The sequence below is a fragment of the Artibeus jamaicensis genome, unplaced genomic scaffold (assembly GCF_021234435.1).
Source record: "Artibeus jamaicensis isolate MK-2021 breed Jamaican fruit bat unplaced genomic scaffold, CSHL_Jam_final contig_1803, whole genome shotgun sequence".
NCBI classification, from domain to species: Eukaryota; Metazoa; Chordata; class Mammalia; order Chiroptera; family Phyllostomidae; genus Artibeus; species Artibeus jamaicensis.
The window spans coordinates 457,494-482,418 of record NW_026521356.1 but is presented as its reverse complement, the minus strand read 5'-3'; the positions used below and the strand labels follow the sequence as shown (position 1 = coordinate 482,418).

The window sequence follows — 24,925 nt, the reverse complement described above, 5'->3', positions numbered from 1 at the left end:
ATATCCCTCTTGTTTCGGTCTGGTAATGAGGGTCTGCTGGCTTGCACCACATTCTATTTTCATTTTTGGTTCTGTTTAGTTTGCATTTATGTGGTAGTGATTGCTGTGTTTTGTTTTTACATTTCTGATGTACCTAGTGGTAAACATTTTTGTCAGAGTAAACAGAACTTTTATAAATAAATAAGAATCAGGACTCCCGCCAAGATGGAGGTGTAGGTGGAAACACCTTGCGTCCTCGCACAACCAAATCTAAAAACAATAATGTTTTAACAACAATAAACGCAACCAAACTACACAGAAAATCGATAATATGGAGTTCGAAAACAACAAAATGCTCAGCTAAACCGGTAAGAGGGGCGAAGCCAGCAGCAGAGCGGGTTAGCCAAAAAGATCCCCAACCTGGGTGGTGTGCAGGAATCCGAGGGCGTGGATCCCAGGTGCGGGCTAACTACGGGTGGACACAGGGAGGAGGCGCAGCTGGCTGTCTGCGGTTGGTCGGTTGGTCGAGCATTTGCGTGCAGATAAACCAGTGAAGAGGCGAGCATTGAGACCACAAGGCGCAGGGTGGTGGGCTCGCACATTTCTGCTCAGATAAACAGGTGGGGGCGAGCGGTGGGTTGGACTGGGCCAGCAGAGAGGACTGCCATTGCTCCCTCTCTGACCCCGCTACAGAATTAAAGAAACCACATCCATTCACACTTGTAGGAGGGGCAGAGATACAGAACAGGCTGGTGCCACATTCATGTGTGGTGGATAAAAATTTGGGAGGGATAGCCTGAGAGTAAGGAGTCTCAGCCCCCCATCAGGTCCCCTAGCCAAGGATTCTAGTGCCAGAAAGAGAAATCCCTATAGCTTCTGGCTGCAAAAACCAGCAGAGATTGAGTTGGTAGAAGAAACTTCTGGAGTCCCAAGCAGTACCTTTTAATCCACACATGGACTTATCCAATCACTCTCCCAGAGCTCCAGCACCAGGGTAGCAGCTTGAAAGGCACCAGTGACATACAGGGAGGAACTGAAGTGTCTGGCACCAAGGCAAGAGCTGGGGTGCAGCTTTCTCCCAGACGTAAAGGTGGGTGGAGGCCATTGTCCCTTTTCTAAACCCTCCCCCAACAGAGCTAGCAGACTGAAGCCATATGTGAGACTCCATCAACCCAACACAGTTTGCCCCACCCTGGAGATACCCTGAGACTCTGTCCCACCCACCTTATGAGCCCACCCACACTGTTAACAGTGAGTTTTCCATATGAATGGTCTTGGTTCATACTTCACAACTTCCTAAATCCTCTCAAACAAGCAATAGCCAGCCTTTGTGAGCCCCCAGTCCCCATACCTCTTGCTAAGTGGCCCCAGGCCTGGCACTAGATTGCCAGCCTTGATTCACAGCTTAGCTTTGCCTGGGAATCCCCAAGTCCAGCACAAGTAGCAGCCATCTCAGATTGCTATATAGCTCAGACAGAGTGTCCCAAGCAAAACACAGGTGAGGGCTAACGTTGGCCTGCACCAGAGAAATCAGGATCAGTGCACCCAGCGGACAGCTACAGACCACATTCAGAGAATCAGCACCCTGCCCCTGCACAGCTGATCCTCCAGGGAGGTTGAAGGTTGGTGGTCAGTGGTCACAGCCAATCCTTACAGCTGGCTGGCCTGGGTAAATCCCTCCCATTAACCTGCCAACAAGTAATCAAGGCTCAACTACAGGAAGAGGGTTTACTCAGCCCGCACAAAGGGTGCACCTTTAGTTCCCAGCTTGAGTGATAGGGGTGGATGTTCCACCGGATACTACAGGACAACTACTACATTAGGCCATGCTACCAAGACTGGGGATCATAGCAGCTCTACCTAATATATAGAAACAAACACAGGGAAGCTGCCAAAATGAGGAGACAGTTATCTACAAAGAAGTTCCCATAAGGCTATCAGCTGATTTCTCAAAAGAAATCTTGCAGGCAAGAAGGGGCTAGAAAGAAGTATTCAAAGGCATGAAAGGCAAGGACCTACATCCAAGATAACTCTATCAGGCAAAGCTCTCATTTAGAATAGAAGGGCAGATATAGTGCTTCTCAGATAAGGTCAAGTTAAAGGAGTTCATTATCACCAAGCCCTTATTATATGAACTGTTAAAGGGACTTATCTAAGAAAAAGAAGATAAAAAGTATGAACAGTAAAATGACAACAAACTCACAGCTATTAACAACTGAAGCTTAAAAAAAGCTAAGCAAACAACTAGAACAGGAACAGAACCACAGAAATGCAGATCACATGGAGGGTTAGCAACAGGGGAGTGGGAGGAGGAGAGAAGGAGAAAAGGTACAGAGAATAAGTAGCATAGACGGTAGGTAGCACATAGACAGGGGGAGGTTGAGAATAGTATGGGAAATGTAGAAACCAAAAAACTTCTATGTACAACCCATGGACATGAACTAAAGGAAGGAATGCGGGTGGGAGGGGGTGTGCAAATAAGAGGGGAATAAAGGGGGGGGAATGGGACAACTATAATAGCATAATCAATACATTTAAAAAATAAAAAATAAATGTTGAAATTAATTGTGTGGGAAGACAAACCACTTTTAGGGTTTTCATCCCTCCCACAGCAGAGGAAGGAAGATAGAATTTGTACATCTGTACACACAATTCCCTACAATTTACAGAATTATAAAATAGTTCTCATTGAGTCAGAATAGGAGAACACAAGGAAGAGTGTGCTAGACACAATGCAGTTTTCCATGGAAGTGCACATTTTTTATTAAAAAAGTATGGCTTTGAGAGTAATTTCCAAAAATTTAGAGTAAAATTTGCGTAAAATAAAGTGCATGAATCACTTCTATATATTTTCAAGGAACCACACAAATGTAAATACATGTATGGAAAGTACATTAAATGTATTAAGAGGATGCCTGTGGGGAGAAAGTGTAGGAAGCGCAGCTACGCGATGAAGATGGGGAAGGTGAAACACACACACACATTAAACAAGATGAAGGGTAAGGTGTGTCTGTGGCTGACAGCGCGTATGAAACAGGCAGTGGGCAGTGGGGCGGCTGCGTACCTGTGGGGGCAGGAGCCACATGGGAGCTCTGTCCTGTCTCCTCGATTTTGCTGTGAACCTAAAACTTCTCTAAAAAATGAAGTCCAATTGTTTAAAATGGCCGGAAGATGAAATCTATATAATTTTATTAACCAATAGCACTCTAATAAATTTAACTCAAACATAAAATTAAATAAAATGTTTTTAAAAGTTGACCAGAAGAGCGATGGGTCTTGCTGTAGGTTTCATCCATCAGAGGGCCAGAGACGTCCCCAGCAGGGCGAGTCTGGACAGCAGTAAGGGAACAAACATAAGGTTCATTTGAATTACACTTTGAGTGCCAATTCTTGTATTTAATGCAAAAATTATTTGCCATTTTCCTGGCCTCTGATTATTTCAGTGGATGTCTTTCCACCCAGCTCCCCATACTTCCCCACTCATTACTATTTTCCTCTTTCTGAATAAGAAAATGGCTGGGCAGAGATCTCACAGATGTTTAGTAAGCCTTTGACTTCCCTGAGAGAGAAGTTTGTTTATTTACTGAACAGAACGTGAAATGCAATGTTTGTTTGCGAGGGGAGGAAGCCCTGACTGGTCAGCTCCTAGAAGGACGACTTTGCTCGTTCCCTCAGTTTGGCTCACCTGAGGAGTGAGAAAAACAGACAGTGTTTTAAAAAGATCTATCCATGCAGCCCCTGCTTTACTCTCCCTCCCTCCTCTGGGAAAAAAAAAAAAAAAAGACTGGATTGCCAAGCAGCAAAAACAGCAGGTCTCTCCCACCCCCAGGTCTTCCTGTTCATCCCCAGGGCTGGCCCTGCCTCCTGTGCAAAGACTCCTGTGAACAGAAATGGGGAAAGTCAGGGGAGAAGCTCTGAGGAACCCCTGGAACATGGTCCCTCTAAACCTACATCTGCAGCCACCATCTGGGTCCCCTCATTCACTTCCACTTCAGACTTGGCCCCAGCCCCCACTCACCTGAGGCCCAGCCTTTACAGAGAAGGACAAACGGGACTGAGAACACTAGGCCCTTGCTCAGGACAAATCCACAAGTCAGAATAGTGGCCAGCATGGGCAAACTGGAAAGGTCAAGGGCAAGAGGTAGGCCTGGAAAGTCAAGTGCAAGCACTGGTGTCCTAGGTTTGACCCTCCTAAATCCCAAAGGGTGGGTGTCTGCCAAATGTTCTGCTCTGAAGCTCAGCAGGCTTCCCTGCCTCTTGGTCAGGAGAGCAGCCAGGAAGGGCATTGCCCACTTGGAGGCTGGGCTTTCTTTTTTTCTATAATCCTCTGCCCTGGCTTTCACCCTAAAGGAATCTACCTGGTCTTCTGCCTCTAATATCTCCTTTCTGTGTATCTCCTGCACACAGCTCCTGGGTCACTCTGCACTGAGCCCTCACTCTTCCACTCTAGGGGCAAGGGGAAGCCCTTCCTGTTCTCACTGCCTATAGGACAAAGTGCGCAAGACTGCATGGCACCAAGGCTCTCACAGTCTGAATTCACTGGCCAGATTAACCTTACCCATCTCCTCTCCACTCAGTCGAACTGTCTACCTTTGTAGCTGACACGCTCTGCGAGGGCATTCCCACCACCTGCTCCTGGCATGGCGGTCACCCCTTCTTCTGCACTGATTACTCTTCTGCTACCTTTTCTTCCCCTAGGTAGTGTTTTCTACACCCACCTCCAGTCCTGCACTGCAGCAACCCTGAGTAGGGAAGGACTTCTGTTGATCCCATTCCTGTAATTTCAAGGAAGAGTCCTTTGATTACTCAGATTCCATTCACACCTGGGCCACATTTTCTAGGCGATGCCTTATCATCAAGGGTATAATACACCTTTATGATCTTAGCTCTCCAACCCTCGACTCCTTTCCTCTGTGACTGGTTGATGAGACTTTTACCATTTTGAGGTAGTAACATTCAAGGCTTGCTTGAGGACTTCAGGAGAGGAATAGTGGTGAAGGTCATTCAGCCTGCTGGGGTTCAGGATTTCCTCTGCCTGCCTGGATCAGGAGCCAGTCCTTCATGTGGTCTAGCCATGTGGCTCTCTGGAGCCCACTCGAGAGGCATGAGCCAAGAGCCCCAGCTAATATAACCAACCCCAAAGTGTTCTGCTTTGCTATGGGCTCTGTGCAGCAACCCTCATTCAGATCCAACTTACACTGAATCCAGATTGCCCTTTAGGGTTGGTTCTCTTTGGTAGGTGCCACATTCCAAAAGAGATTAAAAACTCTTGAGGGCCTTGACTGACACAAGGACCCTACTGGGTGCTCAGAGAATTCTCGGTAAAGGCCGGAAAGCATACCCTGAGCTTGCCAGGCTGTCGGCACAACCTGGCTGCCTCAACATGAACTGGAGAGGGATCTCCAAGATGTTTGGAACAATTTTTCTTCTACAGGCTAAGCAGCCATCTCCCAAGTTCATTGCCATGGGGTTGTACTCTCTATTTAAGTGATCAACATTCACAGGGTCCTAGAAGGTCAAAGGTGGAAGCAACATACAACACCATCCAACCTAACCCCTGAAGAATAGGATGAACAGGGAATGTCAAGGTTACTCAGTAGACAGTAGTAGAGCCAGCACAGGGACCCATGTCCCTGACTCTTTCCTGTGTATTCCTGTGACATTTTGCTGGTCTCAGCCTTCAGAGTCTTGTCCAATAAGCCTGGCCTAATTTTTTATCTCTTGGCCCCCACATCCAGCCAGCCCATCACAGTCAAGTGGCCTGCTCACTGTGCCTACGACAAGCCCTGGTCTTGCCTCTGACCCATTGTAGAGGTCCATTAGGCAGGAAACTTCACTCCTCTTGCCTCCCATGGCCCACCTGCTCTCCCTTAAATTCCCATTCCAAGTCTCTCCTCCTATAATTGGTTTGGATGGACAATATCCATCACCTCTGAATAGCATCACATTAAGTAAGTTTCTTTCTGTGACCACCAGCTGCCATGTTCTCCCCACATGGAAAAGTGAAGAAAAATACAGAAGGATTCCCCACAGGTCACTGAGGATAAGTCCATCTATCCCTGGACAAGCCCAGCACCACGCCAGAGAGAGCTCTCCATTCATTTGTTTGAACCTGACTAAAAGCAGAGCCTGGCTGCCAACCCCTCTTCAGGCAGCCTAAGGGTTTACTGCAGGTGTCCTTCTCAGAGGGCTCTGTCTTTGTTTCCCCTGGGAGGCCAGTCAGCCCTTCGGGCAGGAACAATCTGTACTAGACTCAGTTTCCTTGGCTCCATCATCCTAAAGTTTTCTCCAGTTACTGCTATGAAAACTCCTCTGGCTTGTGGTTTGACAAAAATAATTATGTTCACATTTATTCTGTATTAAACTTGATTATCATTCTCTTTCAACAATATGTGCTCGGTTATTCTCCATTATTTCTCTTATTGTCTTTAATAAGACTTGAGTTAAAGAACCAGGTAGCTGTTAAATGATGGATTCAGACCTGGTGGGCCCAAGCTGTCTATTAGAGTGGGTAAACTCTGCCGAGGGTCAAATATAAGGCCTTTGTTTCTCTGAACTTCAATATGGAGAAACCAGAGAATTGGAGCCACTTAATGTCACACCAGAGAAAGACGAGAAGAGAACAAGAAGCCAGCTCAAGGTCACTGAGTAGGTTCAGGGTTGAGAGGGAGGGGAAATCCAGGCCAGAGTATTTTTTATTCTCCTGCGACGGCCCCATTTATCTTTATAAAGAGCAACATTTTTAGTACTTCCACATGTACAGGCACTAAGACTGAATTAATAAACTGTTCCTGGGTAGAGGACATTGGAACTGCTTAATTGACTATGAATCATTTGTAACCAGGCTCTTAATTAGTGGGCACCACTGGATGTTTCTAAAAAAGTGGAGGATTTTTTTTGTTGTTGTTGCTATGTGGGTTCAGTAGCTTCCCTCCACTCCTGCCTATAGCACTGTCATTTTGCTTCATCAGCTCTTTGTCTCCAGACACTACTATGAAGTTCAGGTTCAGCCCAGCCCTGCCCTAATATTCACACAGTTGGGTAACCAGGAAGTGGATGAGCAGGGTCCTGCATGGTAGAGTCCTCTCCAATTCACTGGCTCAGAAGGAGAGGGTTTGTTGAGAAATGTGAGGCAGAAGTATGAGGTTAGGTGGGTAGACAGGCTTTCTAAGAAAAGAGGGGGAGAGCTGTCAGTGCCCCCACTGGCAAGAAGCAGTTCAAGGTCAGTGAAAGTCCTTCATCTTTCTAATATCTGTTCCTTGGCTGCTCCCTTTTAAATCGCTTGAGAAAGGGGACAGTTTTTACTGGCCATACTTGGCCCACTTCCAGGATTCACCAAGGACAATCAAATCAGATGGGTCTCTGTCACGATCAGCTGAGAGACACAGTGAGTAGCGTAACCTCTTTGTGCCTTCTTCCCTTTGTACAACAGAGACAGCGGTGATGCTGGGCTATACATAGTCGGTGTTCAGTTATCTGGTTTCTCTCTCAGGTACTCTGCCACAAAGAGGATTTTTGAGACCACCTAGTCCAACTTTCTTGCATTAATGGGCAAGAAAACTGGGACCCAGAAAGGAGCTATGACTCTCAAAGTCACGAAGCAAGACAATGGAAGACCCAGGTGCTCTGGTTTTGGGTAGAGAGCTTGTCCCATTACACTGTGCTCTCCAAAGCAACCCTGGTGGCAGATGGAGCCCTGGCCTGTGGCTAAGGAGCTCAGCCTGCACAACCCTTCCCCCTTTGGGCTCTCACTGCCGCTCACCTTTGCACTGTACTAGCCAAGGAGGCAGGACAACAGGGTCCTGAGGGGAGAGGTCAATCACACACTGATACCGCCCCAAGTCCTGCCTCCAGAGCTCTATCACTGTGACCATGAACATGGTGTTGGTGGGAAATCCTCTAGTAGGTATCTCCCATCCCGAGCCCAGTTTAGGACCCTGTTTCTAGTGTTCTTGCGTAACAGTGTCTCTGGGAGGCCTGGCTCCCCACCCCCTGCCAGGCCTTCAGCCTGGAGTCCTGTAGCATGATGTTGTAAAAACAGGGTATGGTCAGTTTCCTTCCTTCTACCAGGCACATTGGCTCCTCGTCTTCACCTGCCTCTTGGAATCCTAGAATGAGAAGTCAGAGAGCTTCAGGGAGCCAATCTTTCTCCCACCATCCCTACCTCTACAGACCATCTGGCAGCTACAAGAGAGCAGACGAGAGTCCCAGTAGGTTCATTAAACATTAAGGAATAATTTAGAATTTCTTTTTTTAAGTATGTTTTATTGACCACGCTATTACAATTGTCCCATTTTTCTCCCCTTTATTCCCCTCCACCCGGCACTCCCCTCCCACAAGCACTCCCTGCCCTTAGTTCATATAAACTACTATGAAATGGCTCAGCATTTTCAACAATACACAAGTATACACATATGGAACAAATGAGGCTCCATATTGATCATGGTTCAGTGTTTGAATCTAGATGATCCATTTGTGGTGACTATTCTTTATATGTGCTGTAGGTTGAAAATTTTTCATAATAAGAAGTTTTAAAAAAGTAAAAAGAGAACTTAACCAGTTTTGCCTTTCTGCTCTACTTGATTCCTCAGACATGCCCCTTGCTTTCAGGCATACAATACTTTGTGGTAGCGCCTGATGTCCCCATCTGAATGCTCTTCCCACTCCTCTCCACCCATGTCCATTCCATGTGGCCCCACAGGGGAGTGTACTGAGTAGTTCCAGCCTCCTTTCAACCCTCAATATCACTGATCACCCTACACTTCGTTACATCCTCATTGTCAATATCACCATCATCATCATTGTCATTGTAGTTGTCATTGTCATGCACCGTAACTTTTAATAAGCATTTACTAAGCCCTAAATACTGAGCCAAGTGTTTTACATCCTCTCCACTCCATCTGCTGTGTGCTGGCAGTTTAACTCTTAGGACAACCCTCTGAAGTAGGTACTATTTACAAATGATAAAACAGGCTCAGAGACGTTAGAGGATTTCTTAAGGTCACATATGTGGAAAGTGGCAGAAACAGGATTTGAACCCACCTTTGTCTGGTTGCAGAACCTCTATTCTGCAATCCCTCCTTGCATCTTGCTAGACTTCTGCTGTATTTTTGTCTTCATGTTGCCACTTGGCCCCTTTTCGTTATTTGCCTTTTCCCCTCCTAATGCTTCTCTACCTCAGCGCCTGAATGTTCCATTAAGGGGAGACTGTGCCTTGTACCGCTTTACATTTCCCAGGGGCCCAGCCCAACAAGGAGCAGTTGTTTGGTTGACTTCACATAATTTTCTCCACTTTGAGATGCACTAGATCCCTGCTGGGTCAGGATCAAGCAGCACAGTCTGCATTCATTACCTTCCTTTTCCCATTCCCATCTCTAACTCCTGCCTTGATCCCATTCCAGTCCTCCTAAATAAGTGAGAGAAAATCCCTCTTAGTAGGTGCCTCCCTTGCCTACCTGCATCTCTCTCCCTGCCTTTCCTTACCTGAGACACAGCAGCAGCAGCAGTGGCGGCAGCAGCCATGGCCACCCCAGTGCCCTGTCCTCTCCATTCCATCTGCTGTGTGCTGGCCATCCCAGGGGCTCTAGTAGTTGGTGAAGGATGTGGCCCGTGTGGGTATTTTCTATCTACCCTGCAAGATTTAGCTGTTACTTTGCAATTGAGAAACCCCAAGGAAAGTGTGATGAGAGGCACAGGTTCAGGAAAATGCAAAAGGAGAAAAGAGAGATCATGGCCCTTGCAACATCCTCCTTCCTGTTTTCATTATGCCCTGGCCCTATCCTATTGGGCAACACTCGATAGCTCCCCATTCTTCACCACAGCAATTCTTGACTCACCCATCTGATGTCCCACCTCTGCTCCACTCACTTCCTCAGGTCACCAAGACATTCTCATCACTGGACACTGACCACTACTACATTCCACAACCCCTCTTGCCACTCTCCCTGTCTGGAATGAACTGTACATTCACATTTGGTTTGCCCTTCAAGGCCTGATTCAAACCTTCCTGATGCCATGCCTTCTTTAATCTTACTCCACACCATGATTCTCAAGTATGGGCGTGTGACTGAGTCACTCAGGAAACCTGGCAAGCACGCATGTGCCTGGGCTCTATCCCCAGAGACTATGATTTGGTAAGTCTGGAGAAGGCCCAAGAATCTGCATTTTAACAAGCAGCCCAGGTGATTCTGAGGCAAGTGGTCCAAATAGCCAATACCTATAAAAGCTCTATACAAGGCCTGGCTTGTGTTGCTCAGTGGGTTGAGTGCTGGCCTGTGAACTGAAAGGTCGCTAGTTTGATTCCCATCCAGGGCACATGCCTGGGTTGCAGGCCGGGTCCCCAGTTAGGGGTGTGTGAGAGTCAACCAATTGATGTATCTCTCACACACCCATGTTTTTCTCCCTCTTTTTCTCCCTCCCTCCCCTCTCTCTAAAAATAAATAAGTAAAACCTGCACCCAGATTCTTTGCTCAGGTTATCTCATTTAATCCAGCTTTGGGAAGTTGTGTAGAAAATGCCATCTTCTGAGTCTGCAGCACCCAGCACCTTTTATCTTTGGAGGATATGCCCCAAAGTGTGGGTGCCCCTAGGCTACAGAATTCCACTTCCCTCTCTGTTGATATGGAAGCAAATTTCTCCACCCCTTCTCCCTGGTACCTATGGCACAGGCTTGTGACTTGACCCAAGCATGGCAAAATGCATGATTCTGCCCAGGGTTTGGATCCTATGCATGTGATACAACTTGCAGCATCAATTGGAGGTGACAGCACCTTGAGAGTCCATGAATAGTATGGTCTCAAGTAGCTCGTGGCTCCAAGTGTGCAGGGGCAGTGGCATGAATGGCAAGCTCATCACTAGACTGCCTCATGCTATAACCTCCGCTGTGGCCTCTGCTGTCCATTCTCTCTTGGTTTCTGCTGTTTTGTAAACCTGGTCCTTCTGCTGTTTTGTAAACCTGGTTCGTCAGTAAAACCAGGTCTTACTGACTCTATGAACTACTGATGTCTTTCTAAATTACCTTGCCATTTAAGATAGCCAGAATTGGATTCAGTTGTTGGCATCAAGAATTATGACTGGTATTGGTTATTTTGCCCATGAGGCAATGGGGAATATCTCCAGAATGAGGCCCAGAGAGATTAACTGTGTCACTCAAGATCAGACATACTTCAAGGATGTTGTTGAAATAGGATTCAAACCGGGTGTTGTTTAATTCCAAGGCCTGTGGAATTAACCACATTACACTGTTGTATTAGTTAAAGCCCCAACAAGAAGCAGGGGGCTCTCTGAAACTGAGTAATTGAGAAGTGTTTGATAAGAGTGGGGTGGTATTTGGGGAAATCAGTAAGGGATGCGAAAATACCCTGAGGTTGGTGACAGTGGTGTCATTACCACCTCTAGGCCTAAAGGGGTAAGGGGATTGAGCAACTGCCCAAACTTGGAGATAGTGGCTCTTTGTTGAGGGGCTTGAAGGGACCTCCATTGGAGCAATGCAGCCATTCCACACAGGAACCCAGAGGATGAAAACCCTGCCCTCATTCTCTCCCCATCTTCTGCTCTGCTTTCATGCTGCCCACTTGCTAAACCCAACCAGAAGTTGGTGGGCAAGGGAGCCTGTTGATTTAACCCACCTTGGTCAGGAAAGAAAAGGATGGAGGGTGGGCCTATAGGTGCAAATGGGAGAGCACCCAGCACAACCATTTGCCTTCCAATTTAGTGTACATAATTTCTCAGGCAAATTTAATGTATTGGACTTAAACATGACTTAATCTATAGTAAAGCATGCTAACTCATGCAGTTGGTTATGGAGTTTAGTAAAGAGCATGATGACTTCTTTGAACTCCATCTTCCAAACAAGCTTGAGGACCACTTAGAGAGAGCCACTGCTGTGATTCATCAGGTATGGGGGGAGCCCTGGAACCTACATTTTAAATAAATGTCCCAAGAGACTCTGATGCAGGTGGTCTAAGGACTAGAGTTAGAGAAACACTGCCCTGAAGTGTTCTACATTTAACAATGGTACCTCCCTTGCCCTGGCCTTTTTGTCAACTTCATGAACAGAGACAGCATTGGACCTGCTAAACTGCAGGACCCAGGGTCCCAGACCAGTAACCTCAGAGAGCAAAGACTGCATACCCTGTGGTTACTGCCTCTGAGCTGCTTGGCTCTCTTAGGCAGAAAAACAGATGAATTAGGATGAATGGTTTCTGTAAGAAGTCCTTCTCATAAGACATGAATTCCCTTAATACATCTTCTGATGGACTCAAAATTGGGGGATGAGAGAGAATCTCTATGGGTTCAGTGCCAACCTCCTGGAGGCTTCAGACAGAACAGCTGTTCTCTGGTTGATGAGGAAGTCCTTACATGGTGGCAGTGGGATACAGATAGGACAGAGTAGTTGCAGGGGGTGGCTGAACCTTAGAACTCAGGTACCTTTTTACACAGTAGTGGGGTAAAGTTATGCTGATTGTAGAAATATGTTTCCCTAGCACAAGATGGGCTGTGTGTTGGGAGGTGTGTTTGCTCTTGGGGAATTTGATATGAAATTGGCCTTGGCCATTGCTGAGTTGGAATAGAAGGATCTATAATTTTCTCCCCACTGATGGGGGACTCTTCTGTTTTAGAGCCAAAGGAGGCAGGAAACTGGAAAGTCTTAATTTAAATCTGTTGGATTTTGCAAGACACAGGTCAGCCTGGACACCTATTTCATCAATGATCATGAGGGACTCAGAGAGGCAGACCTGGAAAGTAAAATGAAAGCAGGGTGAGGAACTGGGAGTGCACATAGGGAAGAGCCTCCAGAAGCCTAAATGGCGAGATCTTGTCACCCCTGGCCCTTGCGTGATACAAGGAAAAGAGGCATTTAGAGGCATTACACCCAGAACTCCTGGCTATTCTCTTCTATACGGGCTTAGTCTTCAGTAAAGGAACTCTGTAGTTTTTTTTATCCTACCAGCAAGTCATGACACACTACTCATGTGGTCTCATTCCAGACACGCACTTCTCTGCCTTCCCGGCATTGTTCTGAAGATCCAGTGATGACACAACTGATAGGAAAATGGTATTCTCTATCAGTCCTATCTGATCCTCCCAGTATTGCCCCAGGATGCTGCATTCTGGTAAACTTGGTTTTTTCTTCCCAAATACACAATTCTCACTGCGGTAACATGTCTTTTCCTCATTCCAAAGTTTTCCAACACCTTTCTGTTGGAAAGGGCCACAGATAAAGGGAGAAATCCAAATGTCTGATTCTAGAAGAAAGGAAGATCCTGTAGGCTAGGAGAGCAGATGCTTCTATAGTGCAGCTCTGTCTGGGTCAGGCCAAAGTGCTGTGGTCCAGAGCAAGGACCAAGACAGATTCAGCAGCTATGCCCTTGTACCTCACAACCCCCACAAGACAGCGAGCAACGGTGAAAAGCACTGGACTCTGTATTTATTCTTTAACATGTATTTATTTATTTATTTTTTAGAGAGGGGAAGGGATGGAGAAGGGGAGGCAGAGAAACATCAATGTGTGGTTGACTCTCACGCACCCTCCACTGGGGACCTGGCCCACAACCCAGGCATGTTCCCTGACTGGGAATGGAACCAGCAGCCCTTTGGTTTGCAAGCCAGCTCTCAATCCACTGAGCCACACCAACCAGGGCAGGATTCTACCTTTATTTAATGGAAACCCTAAGCCGCTGGTAGAATGGAGGCCTGTGGCATATTGGAAACTGTATTTTCTCTTCTGATGGGACAAAGTACACACCCAAGGTTATTAGTGAAATGAGGGGACTCAGCAGGCCAGGAAGTTGGGATCCTGAGCCTTAGAAATAACCTGTGTTACAGATTCAGCTCAAGCATTGCCCACTCCTCCTTTCTGTCCCCTTTCACAGTCGTCTTCTAGCAAAACTGCCAGGTGGATATGGATGGAGGTCACAGGGCATCATTGTGGGTTCATGGATCTAGGGTCCAAATGACCTCTGTGTGACAACCAACAGGACAGTGAAGACCAGGCTCTTGGTCAGGATTCCGCATACCACAATAGTGATGATACTGATTAGAGAGATCCTGGGGGAGAGAAGAGATTTAATGCTGCTGCTGGCAATGGCACTCCCTCACTCTTGAGTTTCACTCTACAAAAGTTCTTCATATCACTTATTTTATCTGTATAGTTTCTTCCAGTACCTTTCTCCATACTGACTAGACCCTGGCATTCAGCATCCCATTGCCTAAAACTGCCGATTAGAAATACATTTACTAGAGAATATAAGGCCAGGAGCAACAACAAGGAGAAAAGGCAGGTTGGTTAAATTTCCCTTCCTTCACTGTGATGAGTAGAGAAACAGAGAGGTCCCAGAATCAGGAAACCTAGTTCCTATCCTCAGCATCATGATCTACTTCCAAGGAGAGGCCCCTCATCTCTTTGGTCTCAGTTTCCTCATCAATCAACTGAGAAGAATCCAATCCTTATCAAAATTCTATCATGAATTTTTACATATTTTTACCAAAAATGATCCTCAATGTCCTGGGTAAATGTCAGTAGATAACATTTTTTTAAGAAGAAATAGAGGTGGACTTCCAGCCAAGATGGAAGCATAGATAAATACACTTTGCCTCCTTGCACAACCAAAAGAAGGACAACAACAAATTTGACCACAAAATACAACCAGAAATGCCAGAAAATCAAACTGTATGGAAATCTGACAACCAAGGAGTTAAAGAAGACACATTCATTCAAACTGGTAGAAGGGGCAGAGATAGGAAGCTGGGATGGAGAGGACACGTGGCAAAGCAGCAGCTGGAGGAGTGGGTGGGCAAAGTGGCAGCTGGTGGTCCCAAATGTGTGTGTGGATAAACCAGGAGGAACAACTGGGGAGTGAGACAGACCATGAAACCCAGGGTTCTAGCGCAGGAAAAGAAAGCCTCAAAAATCTTTGGCTGTAAAAACCAGTGGGGGTTGCAGCAGCAGAAAAAAACTCCCAGTACAGAGGAGAGTCCATTGGAGAGACCCACAGGGTCCTAGAACATGCACAAACTCACCCACCTGGAAATCAGCACCACAAGGGCCCAATTTGCTTGTGAGAAGCGGGAGAAGTGACTGAAAGCCAGGAAAGAGCCGAGCAGGCAGCATTGTTCCCTCTATCACCTCTGCCCCACATACAGTGCCACAACACAATGTAGTGGGCTGCCCGACCCTGGTAAGTAACTAAGGTCCTCCCCTTACAACATAACAGGTATACCAAGACAAAGAAATATGGCCCAAATGAAATACCAGATCAAAACTCCAGAAAAACAACTAAGCAATGAGGAGATAGACACCCTATCAGATGCAGAGTTCAAAACACTGGTAATCGGGATGTTCACAGAAATGGTTGAGTATGGCCGCAAAATAGAGGAAAAAGTGAAGGCTACACAAAGTGAAATAAAGGAAAATATACAGAGAAACAACAGTAAAGGGAAGGAAATTGGGACTCACATCAACAATTTAGAACAGAAGGAAGAAATAAACATTCAACCAGAACAGAATAAAGAAACAAGAATCCAAATAAAAATGAGGAGAGGCTTAGGAAACTCTGGGACAACTTTAAATGTTCCAACATCTGAATTATGAGGCTGCCAGAAGGAGATGAGGAAGAGCAAGAAATTGAAAACTTATTTGAAAAAATAATGAAGGAGAACTTCCCCAATCTGGCAAAGGAAAAAGACTTCCAGGAAATCCAGGAAGCTGACAGAATCCCAAAGAAGTTGGACCTAAGGAATCATATACCAAGGCACATTATAATTACATTAGCCAAGATGAAAGATAAAGAGAGAATCTTAAAAGCAGCAAGAGAAAAGAAGACAGTTACCTACAAAGGAGTTTTCATAAAACTATGAGCTAATTTCTCCAAAGAAACATTGCAGGCAAGAAGGGACTAGAAAGAAGTATTCAAAGTCATGAAAGGCAAGAACCTACATCCAAGATTGCTGCTTTATCCAGCAAAACTATCATTTAGAATGGAAGGGCAGATAAAGTGCTTCCCAGATAAGGTCAAGTTGAAGGAGTTCATCATCACCAAGCCGTTGTTATATGAAATGTTAAAGGGACATATCTAAGAAAAAGAAGATAAAAAATATGAACAGTAAAATGACAACAAACACAACTATCAACAACTGGACCCCCAAAAAAGCACAAAAACAAACTAAGCAAACAACTAGAATAGGAACAGAATCACAGAAATGGAGATCACATGGAGGGTTATCATCAGGGATGGGGAGAGGGGAGAACAGGAGAAAATAAACAGAGAATAAGTAGCATAAATGGTAGGTACAAAATAGTCAGGGGGAGGTTAAGAACAGTATAGGAAATGGAGAAGCCAAAGAACTTATATGTATGACCCATGGACATGAACTCAGGTGAGGTGCTGGTGGGAGGCGGGGTGCAAGATGGGGAAGAATAAAGGGGAGAAAAAATGGGACAACTGTAATAGCATAGTCAATAAAATATACTTTAAAAAAATAAATAGAAATGAGTGAGGACACTTGGCTTATCTAGACTCAGTAGACATGGAAATAGGTCATAGCACAAGTCACCTGCATGACAAGACATGAAACAAAAGGAGAAATAGGTAGCAGTGAAGCAAATCAAAATCCAAAGACAGATGTAACATTATATAAGAATTAACATCTAAGGAGCTCAATCAAGAGCCCACTACATAGGCAAGGGTTGTTTAGTAAATAGTCTAGCAGTACCTAGATATTAATATGAAGAGAAAGTCATCTTTTCTACAATTTCTACAATAGAAAATAATCACCCCTCCCAAAGATGACTAGAAATTCAAATAAAAAATTTAAATAATGAAATGTCACTGAGAAATAGAATTAAGCACAATTAAGAAATAAAACAAAGCAGTAATTTCAGGATCAACATTTGCCTACGCAAAACTGAAAACTGAATGTACACTCTAGCAAAGGGACAAAGGACATAATGGCCATAGAAAGCTGCAAATGGCCCTTTTGCATTACATCCAACTCTAGCCTATGAAACTATCCTGACTCAGCATTCCCCTAGGTGTCAAATGTGGCCTGGTCAAGTTCAGCCGCTGGTAGTGCTGGCGAGGGTGTGGGGCAGGGGCCAGCTGGCCCAGCGCTTCTGCAGCCCTTGAGCCCTTGTGCCCTTGTGCCGGTATGAGCTCTGCTGCCTTAAGGTCCCAGCTCTAGGCTCGGATAACTCCACCTCTTTCCTGTCTTTCCTGCCAGTGTCCTGCCTTATGCTATGCCAACCTTTTAAGATTTTCATGCAGGGAGCTCGTGGGTGTATTCACTCTCCCAAGGCCAGCACCCAGCCCTTCCAGAGATGACAAAGACCAGTCTGTCAAATCTCTGCAGTGCCTGGCAGTTCCCTGGGCCACCACTGAGGACTGGAAATTCGGGAATATAAATAATCCAGCTTTCTGCCCCTGAGACAGGCAACTCTGGGTGTGACCTGTGGGTCCCCAGGGCCCTCTGCAGCACTGAGTCAAAGTTCCCCCTGTGAGACTCAGCTTGGTTATGACACCCTTTGCTAGGCTTCCTTCTCTCCTGGTCCACTTCCCTAGTGGTTTTATCTGGTATCACTTCCTAAAGCATCTTCATGAGACTTTTTCCACAGCCTGCCTCTGGGGAATGCACCCTAGGTCAGAGTGACAAGTGGCTTCCTCAGAGGAGCCTCTCCATCCATCCCCAAACTGGGGTCCCAGCTCTTCCATCACCTGGGCAAACAGCTCCCTGTATTAAATTATATTGTTTTCACACAGTTCAGTGGCTTCTGCTTTCCTGCCTGGACTCCAAGAGGCTAGTTTATAATTAGTTAAGATAAAAGTTAATAGATAAAAGAAGTAGGGAGGGGGAACTCCAGTAGGAATGTGGGCAAAGGCTATATGTGCTCATTTACACACTAGAAATTAAAAGTTGTGAATACAGAAAAATGTCGACCCTCAGTAGATCATTTATTTTATTTTGTTCATAGAGATTCAACGAGCACCTATTACATACCAGGCACTTAGGCTGGTTCTGGTGAAACAGTGCAAGGGAAAAGTCGCCACTTCTACCCACAAGGAGCTCATTGTCCACAGTAATAGAGAAACTACCAGTTCACACCTATCTGGGCAGGAATGGTTTAAAAATACTAAATCTGCCCTAGCTGATGTGGCTCAGTGGACTGAGTGCTACCTTGCAAACCAAAGGGTTGCTGGTTCAGTTCCCAATCATATACCTGGGTTGCAGGCCAGGTCCCCAGAAGGGGTTGCATGAGAGGCAACCAACTGATGTATCCCTCACAAATTTATATTTCTTCCCCTCTCTTTCTCTCTCCTTTCCCCTCTCTCTAAAAATAAATAAATAAGGTCTTTAAAAAAAAAGAAAGAAATGCTAAATCCTTGGAGGCCATTCGGCAGAGACACTGCTATACTTACGCCTTATGGACCACACTGAAGATTATTTCTGATCACTGGAAGAGCATTTGGCAAGATGTATGCAGAGCAATAAAAATGTTCAAATTCTCTTAACAGTAACTTTGTTTGAATAAAGCATTTCAAAGAAGAAAAAGACATCTGCAAAAATATGTCCAGCTCAGAGTTAATACTATTAAAAAAAAAGGGAACAATCTCAACATCTCAAAACAGGCGCGTGATTATGTAAGTTACAGTTTTTCCACTGATACAAAAGTATGCACACATTGAAATTATCATTACAAAGACTAGGTAGCAGCATCAAGAAGAGTTTTAGCACGGAAAAATAATGAAAATGTTTAGAATTACTATTGTGTTAAAATATATAAACATGAATAAACATTGGAATCCAGCAAAGGTGCCATTTCCCTCCCTCCTCTGGCATGAGAGGAGACAGAGGGTGAGTTGGGGATCATGGCAGCCTCACTGCCATGCTCCTCCTAACTCTGGCACCACCTCCTTCCTCCCCTGGGAAGTCCTACCAGCTGACTTAAGCCTGCTCCTGCGCCACCCCCTCCCCCTTCCCCTACTCCCCACATCCTCTCAGCACGTGGACTGGGAATCAAGGGCTAGGTGTTTAAACCAGCCCCCTCCTCCAGAGACCTGGAAACCATACCTAATGACATCCGTCCCATGTGTGGAGTTGACTCTCAGATTAGGAGAGGAGAGGCTGGCAGTTGATGTGAACCAGGGTTGAGTCACAGCATTTGGGCTGATAGGAAGCTTGCCCCGGGCCTTGGTGGTGATAGGAGGAATGGTGGGAATCTCAGGCACCTTCTCGGTAGGATTACTGTCTGAAGCAGGATCTGCAAGAAGACACATTGGATGGATGGATGGATGGATGGATGGGTGGTAGGGTAAATGGAGCTGAGGAGGGACATGAACATGGACATTCATGAAGCAAGGTTTTCTTTTGCTGAGATTTTAAAAAGAATGTGTGGGGCCAGCCTGGGTCAGAGAGAGGAAAAAGGAAAGAAGGAAGGGAGGGAAAGAGAGAAGGAGGAATTTTCTGTTCCCGTCATTAGAAATGCCTGCTATCCTTCACCAATCCATATGCCCGCTTCTTCACAAACAATTCCTTGATTACTCTAGCTTTTACCATTCACTCCACCTCATACTCAACCACACCCATGGCACATAGCTTCACAAGCCATCTTTTATTAATATATTGCATATGTTTCCTTGTCTTCCTTAGGCTTAGGATTCCTCAGGTGCTAGGAACTTGAACTTGTCTCTCTTTCCTCTGCTTTCCTTAATTTATTGGATCAACATCTACTTCAAGCTTACTGTGTGCCCCACACCATATTAACCACTTGGGGATACAGAGTCGAGCAAAGTGCTGGCTCCTCCCTCAAAGTGCTCAGAGATCAATAGGGGAGACATAAGTAAACTGGCCACTACCACCCAGGGAGATGGTGTTGTCCATGGGAGGGGATACAAAGCGAGCTCTGTATTTTGGGTAGCCTTACTGCCCAAAATGGGAGCCATGGACCACAGCATCAACATCGTCTTCAAGCAGGTCAGAAATGCAGAATCTCGGTCTCACCCCAGACCTCTTGCATCAGTCTGTATTTGAAATAAGATCCCCTGGTGGTCTGTGCCCTCAGTGAGGCCTGAGAAGCACTGCTAAGGAAGCACTTAGGAGGGCCATCAAATGCATCCTTGGGAGTGGGAGAATGGATCCCAGAGGCTTCCCAAGGAAATGACTACTTGGAGACCTGAAAAATGAGACTAAATTATCCAAAGTCTTCCACTCACCTTTCGCTGTACCCCTCATCCTATAAGAGCACCCCAAATTAGGCTCTGTCACCCCAGAGGAATTCCATACATAGAAACCACTTTCACTGTCGGACCAAATGCCTCTCAGGGACCTCAAATGAATGACGTGGAGCTTCTGGGAGAAAGACAGGCTACTAGAAATCCTGAGCCACAGCTCTGCAGTGATACCACCACAGCCTCTTTCCACCACCCAGCCTGGCTCTCCCCATCTCAACCTCCCAGTCCCTGGTCACTCACCCTTTTTCACCACCAGGCGGATTAGACGGTGCAACATGAGGGGTTCTTTGGGAGGCTGGTAGATCACACACTGATATAATCCCGAGTCCTCCTGTCGTAGGTCAGTCATTCGGACAACCAGTAAACCTTCACCTGGGATGTCTTCTAGGAAGTACCTCCCCACCTGGACTTTATTGGTCTGCCCTGAGTTCCTCTCTGTCCTTGCCAGTGTCAAAGGCTTCTTTCCTTCTGTCAGCTTCTGCCACTCCTTCTGGCTGTATTGGTACATTTTTACATTGAAGGGACAATCCACTTCCAGGCTCTGCCCCTCTATTCGTTCATACTTCTTCTCCTGTGATTTAGCTACGTTTTGGAGTTCTGTAAGCAGAGAATCAAAGTTAGGCTCTGTGAGGAATAGCTTTCCTCTCTTTGGAAAAAAAGACAGAAGAACCACCTCCTTTTCTTGCTTAACTACCCATTTTTCAGACAAGAACCTTATGGCTCCAGCAAAGAGACAACTTTCTCCGCCAGCCAGCACCAGACCCCAGGTCTTTTCACTGTGAGTAGTGGTGTGTGTGTGTACAGGGAGTGAAGAGTGGGTGTGCAGACATGATACTAGCAGACAGCGACTCCTTCAAACAGCTAAAGGAACTTCATCTAAGCCAAGAGAAAGATCAGTTCAAGAAACTATTGGAAAAACAGTGAGGAAACCATCTTGAGGACATGGTGGACAGATATCTGACTCTCTGGTATTCCTCTATGTCTTCCTTGGGCATCTTTCTCAGGGGGCCAATCCTATGTGTCTTTACTGATAGGGCTGTCCACATTCTCAAGGGTGGACACGTGACACAGGCTTAGCCAATTAAAGAGCCGTATCACCCTGGCCACTCTGGTTGCTTTAACAATGGGCACATGACTGGGGCTGAGCCAACTGGAAATGCCCCCTGAGACTGCTGTAGCTATTAAGAAGAATGCTCTTCCTTGCTCGAGTTGATGTGTTAATGGGACATGAAACTTCAATTGCCAAATTCTACCGGGGGCAATTTTCCCTCCTTGGGGACATTGGGCAATGCCTGGAGACATTTTTGGTTGTTGGATCTGGGAGCACAGGGTGCTACTGGAATCTAACTGGTAGGGGCCATCCTACAATGCATAAAACAGCTCCATAACAAAGAACCATTCCACCCAAAATGTCAGTAACACCAAGGCTGAGAACACTTGGGTTATATACTGACGATAGTTGCAATCATACTCTTAGGGGCTGAAGCAGATTAACCACCTAGAACTGGGGGTGATCTGGTCTGGCTGAAGTAAGCCTTCCTAGTGGGGAACCCAAGTAAAGTGGAAGCAAGAAGAAGATCCAGGTCTATGTTTTCAACTGGACACAACAGGGATGACAGTTTATCCAGTCAGACCTGGGATACCTTCCTCCATGGAACACCAAATATTAGCTGGACAGTAATGCTGAATTAAATCATAGTTCAGGCTATTGGTTCCCTACAGCTACTACTGCTACTATTAACACTATTGCTGCATATACACACTTCCATCCCTGAGCAGTAGCTCTGACAGTATACATTGTTGAAAAAATGACAACTGCCCCTTCGATGGGGTCCCTGGGCTCATCACAGCCCACCTCTGTGCCCACCTCAGGATGGGCCAAGAGCTCTAGCAGGCCCCGGCTACCTCAGCCTGACCTTGGAAAGACCCAACTCAAGGACTCCCGAGGATTTTGAGAGGGAAACCAGGCTTGAAGGCCAATTCTTCTGGGATCATCAGACTCCAGTTTCTAAGGAAACCTTGAAAACAAAATTCCTGGTGACTCCCATGAACCTTGGTCAGAAATGCCATTCTAAGAGACAGGTGAGCAGAAGCTAAGGGTTGTCTTAAACCAAGTCTAGTCCCTCGTTCATTCACTCAGTCATTCATCAAACGGCGGGTGAGAACCTATTCAGTTCCAAGCACTGTGATGGGCTCTGAAGAAAATACACATGCTCCACTCTCCACCTCTATGACATTAATTTAAGAAGCCCTAATCTTTTAATTCATGTTATAGGTAAATTATTTGCCAACTCCCCGGGCAAGGTGGATACTATGGTCTGAAAGTTTCTGTCCCCCCACAGTGTTGAAGTCCTAATCCCCAAAGTGATGGTGTTAAGAGGTGGGGTCTTTGGGAGATGGTTAGGTCATGAGGACTTTTCCCTAATGAGCAGGATGAATGCTCCTGATCCACCATGTGAAGACTCAGTGAGAACTCAGCAGTCTGCAGCCTGGAAGAGGGCTTTCACCAGACCACAACCATACTGGCACCCTGATCTCGGACTTCCTCCCTCCAGAACTGTAAGAAATAAATTTCTGCTGTTTACAAGCCACGCAGCCGAAGAGCAGCCCAAATGGGTTAAGACAGTAGGAACTACAGGAGACTGAGATTGCTTGCAAACTTGCCCATCTGTTGTGAATAGAGACAGTCAGAAATTGATGCTGAAGTGCTATCTGTAAACCACGTCTTCCACCATTTCAAGAAAGAAATTCCTTATGTTAATTTAAAAAAGACTAACAAATACCATTTATTAACTAGCAACAGTTATTGCTGTTTTAAATACTATCTCATTTAACCTTCATAACTTTTTCCTTTAATCTTCATAATGTATGAGATGGACACTGCTGTTCCTGTTTGAGAGTAAGGAAGCCAAGGCACAGGTTATTTAATGAAGCGGAGCTCATTAAGTGGCTTGCCCAAACTCCCACAGTACAGAGTCAGGACTCCAAGCCAGACAGTCTGACTCTAGAGTCAGCCCTCACCCTCTGAGCTACCTGGACCACAGTAGCTGTCTGCTGGGGACTAGAGCAGTCCCAGCCATGGGTGAAAGGGTGTCAAGTGACTCTGTTTCCTGGACACAGAAGCTGGGAGCTTTTAGATAACCCTGATTCCATCCCCATAGGACACAACAAGTACACAACCTTCAACCCTTCATCTTCTCCCAATTCTCCTTTGGAAAACCATGAATGAGACACAAAGAAATGCACTGGTCCATGAGAACCAAACTCCACTTGAACCACATGGATTACCACCCCTGATTCTCCTAGGTTTGGGTAGAGAAAGCCAGCCTGGAATAGCTATTGGTTGACTCTATCTTGGGTGGTCATTTCTCCCAGAGCTTCAAAAGAAAAGGGAAACCTTTCTCATGGTGGAAACTTCCAAGGTCCTGAGCAGACCTCACCTGCTCACACCTCCTCCGTGCCTTACCAAAGAAGAAGGACATCCAGAGTAGCCCCCAGAGCCTGGTCCTCCTCATCCTTCAAGGGCACCGACTCTGACTGCCACCGTGGCTCCTGAAACAGCTACAAGGCAACACCCTGATATAGCGGCTCCAGAAAGTTACACAACAGGATATGATACTACTATTGGGAAGTTCCAAGTCCACTGTTGTTTTCACCACTGGTTGCCTCAGCTCCAGACGTCAAAGACAACGCAAGAATCCAGAGACAAAGCTCGACGTTCAAGTAAGCCTGTCCAACCGCCAGTTTTCTGTTCTCTGGGGACAAAGACAATGACCTTTTCAACCAACCTTATAGAATTGTAGTGAGAGTAACATTTTTGTATAAACAAATGTGAGGAATTAATATCATCAGTGAAATAGAGGGCTGCCTAGCTCTCCAGAGGTGCTCTCTCCATCCAGTTCAGCACAGGCCAGAGTGTCAGGCACACAGAGGGACAGGTCGGAATACTAATGCTTCACTTTTTAGGGTTTTGTGAGGACTAAGTGAGAGCTATATGGAAAGTGCTCAGTGAGGTACCCGACCCAAGTGTTTTCCACATTCTGTCCCTACTCACGCTCACCCTGTTTCTCTTGGCTTTTTCTAATGCGAGGTCCACACCCTCTTCATCATCAGGCTGGCCCACCGCCTGCAGCTGCCTCAGCATTCTGTAGGTGTGGCCTAGGTGTGGGAAACCCCAAAAACAATTTGAGGGGACGTGGCCACCGTTAAACAAGAATAAACTTAGATTTTTTTTTTTTTTGAAAAGGAAGAAAAGGAAAGAGGGCGCTATGGGACAGGACAGTGATGAAAAAAGAAATAAATCCAACAGGTTCCATACTAGAATCAATAAAATGCAGATTCGATGGTGTGAAAAAACAAATCAATAGCAGAGAAGATTCACATCAGAAATACTTCCAAATATAAAATAAATAAAGACATTTTGAAAAGCTTAGAAGTATATTGGAAGACAAGTCACAGAAATCCAACCTATAAATAATCTAGAAATAAGAGATATTCTTGAAGTATAACATGGAACAAAGGGACATAAATGAGGATATAATGTACATTAAAAAAACTTTTCCCCTGGATGGTGTGGCTCAGTGGATTGAGTGCCAGCCTGTGAACCGAAGGGTCACTGGTTCAATTCCAGGTCAGGGCACATGCATGGGTTGCAGGCCAAGTCCCCAGCATGGGGCACACAAGACCCAGCCACACATTGATGTTTCTTCCATGTTTCTCTC

The 24,925-nt window shown here is 45.8% G+C and overlaps 1 protein-coding gene across 2 annotated transcripts; it reads right to left on the bottom strand.

The window, feature by feature from the left end:
- Nucleotides 1–3,594: 3,594 nt before the first annotated feature.
- TREM1 (triggering receptor expressed on myeloid cells 1) lies at nt 3,595–23,756 on the bottom strand. Of its 2 annotated transcripts, none has more exons than XM_053671324.1 (4): nt 23,671–23,756; nt 20,445–20,801; nt 19,045–19,234; nt 3,595–3,664 (listed from the first exon to the last, which is right to left on the bottom strand). In XM_053671324.1, exons 1-4 carry the CDS (start codon nt 23,717–23,719, stop codon nt 3,661–3,663), a joined length of 600 nt encoding a protein of 199 aa, XP_053527299.1. In that variant the 5' UTR covers nt 23,720–23,756; the 3' UTR covers nt 3,595–3,660. The 2 variants fall into 2 exon arrangements, with proteins under 2 accessions (XP_053527299.1, XP_037009609.2); XM_037153714.2 differs by lacking the exon at nt 3,595–3,664 and adding an exon at nt 13,443–14,028.
- Between the last annotated feature and the right edge of the window lie 1,169 nt (nt 23,757–24,925).